The sequence below is a fragment of the Etheostoma cragini genome, unplaced genomic scaffold (assembly GCF_013103735.1).
Source record: "Etheostoma cragini isolate CJK2018 unplaced genomic scaffold, CSU_Ecrag_1.0 ScbMSFa_3303, whole genome shotgun sequence".
In the NCBI taxonomy this organism is placed as follows: Eukaryota; Metazoa; Chordata; class Actinopteri; order Perciformes; family Percidae; genus Etheostoma; species Etheostoma cragini.
The window spans coordinates 1-3,535 of NW_023267558.1; the positions used below are offsets into that span (position 1 = coordinate 1).

At 48.4% G+C, this 3,535-nt stretch overlaps 1 protein-coding gene across 1 annotated transcript; it reads left to right on the forward strand.

Moving 5' to 3' along the window:
- Positions 1–447: 447 nt before the first annotated feature.
- On the forward strand, positions 448–3,161 carry LOC117940792 (bone morphogenetic protein receptor type-1A-like; the record flags this gene model as incomplete). Its single annotated transcript, XM_034865943.1, has 4 exons — positions 448–602; positions 1,195–1,500; positions 2,554–2,729; positions 2,974–3,161. Coding segments are annotated over exons 1-4 (825 nt in total), but the record flags the coding sequence as incomplete, so codon positions are not given.
- Positions 3,162–3,535: the final 374 nt, after the last annotated feature.

Genomic DNA, 3,535 nt, shown 5'->3' on the forward strand with positions numbered 1-3,535 from the left:
GTAGCCTCCGAGATGCTAACGAGAGACTTCTGTAGCGTCTGAAGTAGCCTCCGAGATGCTAACGAGATGCTAACGAGATACTTCTGTAACATCAACACAGTATAAATGGACCTACTTAACCAAGTTGGTTCACTGCTAGCTTAGCTACAAGTTAGCATCAAAACACAACAAAGGCTGTCAGGTGAACGGTGTTTTGAGCTGTGTTTGAGATGATTTCCATCTTCTGTTATTGTTCGTAAGGAGAAACTTTATTATTTCATGGTTTTCACTAATCTTAGTTATGTCGGACACCGTTTACATATGAGCATGTGCGACTCAAATCTGCCCTCTATGCACATCGGGGAGTGACAGCCGGCTGCTGATCCCTAAAAATGTCCAGCTTCCTGTCTGAGCCGGTCGGGAAGAGAATTCACAGCGAGCGAGTTGGTGTGTGGACGACGTGCTAACATGCGGCTGCCGCTACCAGGAAACAACAACAACGAGAGCGAAGGACATACAAACAAAACAACGAGCCAACAAAAATACCTCGCTGGAGAGATTATGTTTGGAGGTCTCCGTCGCTACGAGCCGACAGCAGTGTCGTTGGACGGCTTCAGGGAACAGTGAGAGACTTTGGTTGTTTATGACTGAAGACGGTTCATCAACACACTGTAGTAAACAGATAAATGGAGGCAGAAGATGTCTTTCAGTCATCAATGCACACATTCAGCGACACACAGGAGCTCTTTGAAGCTGGGCACCGTTTCATTCACAACACCTGTCCCATCAGCGAGGAATCACAATCAGAAATACGTTAATAATCCCAGGGAGGAATTACATATGGAGTAATGTAACGAAAATATTGAATGCACAATAACAAGGTACATTTACACGTTGCACTATAGGACCAGTTTGATATAACACAATGTTATACAATATATATATAATTAGGGGGTCCCCGCTCCATCTCGCCATCAGTTTGGGGGTCCTTGGCCTGGAAAACGTTGAAGACCCCCGCTGTAGAAGTTTTATTCAACTTTAGGTTTTGTTTGTACTTACACACAAGGAAGTGATTCATCTTTGCAGCTTTAGTGAAGACGATCACGTGTCTGACCCACCTCTCTTTCTTTCTCTCTTTCTGTCTCTCTGTTTTTCTCTCTGTCTCCCTCTCTGTCCCCCTGTCTGTCTCTCCCTCTCTCTCTCTCTCTCTCTCTCTCCTGTAGGCTTCATCGCGGCCGACATTAAAGGCACAGGCGCCTTCACGCAGCTCTTCCTGATCACGGACTACCACGAGAACGGCTCCCTGTACGACTTCCTGCGTCTGACCACGCTGGACACGGCGACGCTGCTGCGCCTGGCGTACTCGGCGGCCTGCGGCCTCTGCCACCTGCACACCGAGATCTACGGCACGCAGGGCAAGCCCGCCATCGCCCACCGGGACCTCAAGAGCAAGAACATCCTCATCAAGAAGAACGGCGCCTGCTGCATCGCCGACCTCGGCCTCGCCGTCAAGTTCAACAGGTACGCTGTCGGGGGGGGGGGGGGGGGGGGGGGGGGGGGGGGGGGGGGTGCGTTGATCTCCATCAATCCAGAGGACAAATATCTGGAAGATAATCCTTGATTTTAGACGGAAATGTCAGAAAGAACGTTGACAAATTATGTTTTAGTTGCATTTTTGAGTTGCTGTAAATGGGACTGATGGTTTTGAATGGGCATCAACGATCGCAGGCCTGTGATTGGCTCAAAACGTATCGTGGGGGACTTTAAAGGGCCCATATGGCCCATATATTTTGTGTCTCTGGTGTTTCCACACACATACACACTTGGAGGGAAAAACAACATCCGTGCTGTTTTGAGTGAGATCCTGTTTCTGATCCGGCAGCTGATGGATCTCACAGAGCTACTGAGCATGTGCAGCTCCCAACAAAGATAGGATAGAAGGTGGATGTCTCACTCGGGAGATAAAACAGAGACCTAATCACACAGCGGGGAAACAGGATCTCCAGCTGTGTGCAGTACTACAAAAATAGGGTGTTTTTAGAAATTGAAACCACGGAAACCTGTTCTGGTCGAACATCAAAATACAGTTATGACCCTAAAAATGAGCCGAATACGGAGCTCTACGAATCATTATAATATTGTATTGTCATAACACCCCTAGTCATAACATCTGGATGCTATTTGTCTTGCAGAACACGCTGCATAGAAGTTCATTTTTATTTGTGTTCAGGTACTGTATTTGAACTCGTAGGTCCGGGCTGTTGAACTCAACTTCTCTAAGAGCCACATTAAGGTCCACACATGTAGAGTTTAATGACTTTTACTTTACCCAACAGTCAGATATCTGCATCATTGCATGTTTCACAAAGCTTTTCCCACTTAGTTTGGTCAGAATAAAGCTCTAAAAAAGCCCCCAGCCAGCAGAGAGAGTTTAGCAAATCAGTCACACTGAATGTTAAAATCTCTCTTTCTGAGTCTCGGAGTCGGACGACTTTGTGTTGGAGTTCCTTGTGTAAAGTGCGACTGTGACCTCAGCTCGTGACTGACGCCTCTGTCTTGTTTGCGTTGCCGTAGCGACACCAACGAGGTGGACGTCCCCCTGAGCGCGCGGGTGGGGACGCGGCGCTACATGGCCCCCGAGGTCCTGGACCAGAGCCTCAACAAGAACCACTTCCAGGCGTACATCATGGCCGACATCTACAGCTACGGACTCGTCATCTGGGAGATGGCCAGACGCTGCGTCACCGGAGGTACACACACACACACACACACACACACACACTCACACACACACATTTATACTCACACACACACACTCACACACACACACACACTCACACACACATCTATACTCTCACACACACACACATCTATACTCACACACACACACACACACACACACACATCTATACACACACACACACACTCACACACACACACACTCACACACACACTGTGTTGTCCAGGTGTGTGAGTAACTGTCTCTGTCCCCAGGTATGGTGGAGGACTACCAGCTGCCGTACTACGAGATGGTCCCCTCAGACCCGTCCTACGAAGACATGCTGGAGGTCGTGTGTGTCAAAGGACTGCGTCCCACCGTGTCCAACCGCTGGAACAGCGACGAGGTATTACCCAGCATTCATAGCTCTTCTGTGTCCTGTCCCCTCAGGATGAATTACAGGGTCACGGGGGATTTGATTCGCTGGCTACTTTAGCAGCTGTGATGTCATCGGTAGACTTAAAGGGCCCGTGTTATCAAAACCTCCCTTTTTCTGGGGTTAGGGGGTTATTTCATGTCTCTGGTGCTTTCACACACACACGCATACACACACACACACACACACACACACACACACATATACACGCGTAAACGTACAGACTCACACACAGGTTTTCTTAATCTCTCATGATATGTTGTCGCTGTGTATTTTCCAGATGTTTGTGTGTCTCTTGTGTGCTGTCCAGATGTCTCTGTGTCTCTCTGTGTGTGTTGTCCAGATGTCTCTGTGTCTCTGTGTGTGTTGTCCAGATGTCTCTGTGTCTCTGTGTGTGTTGT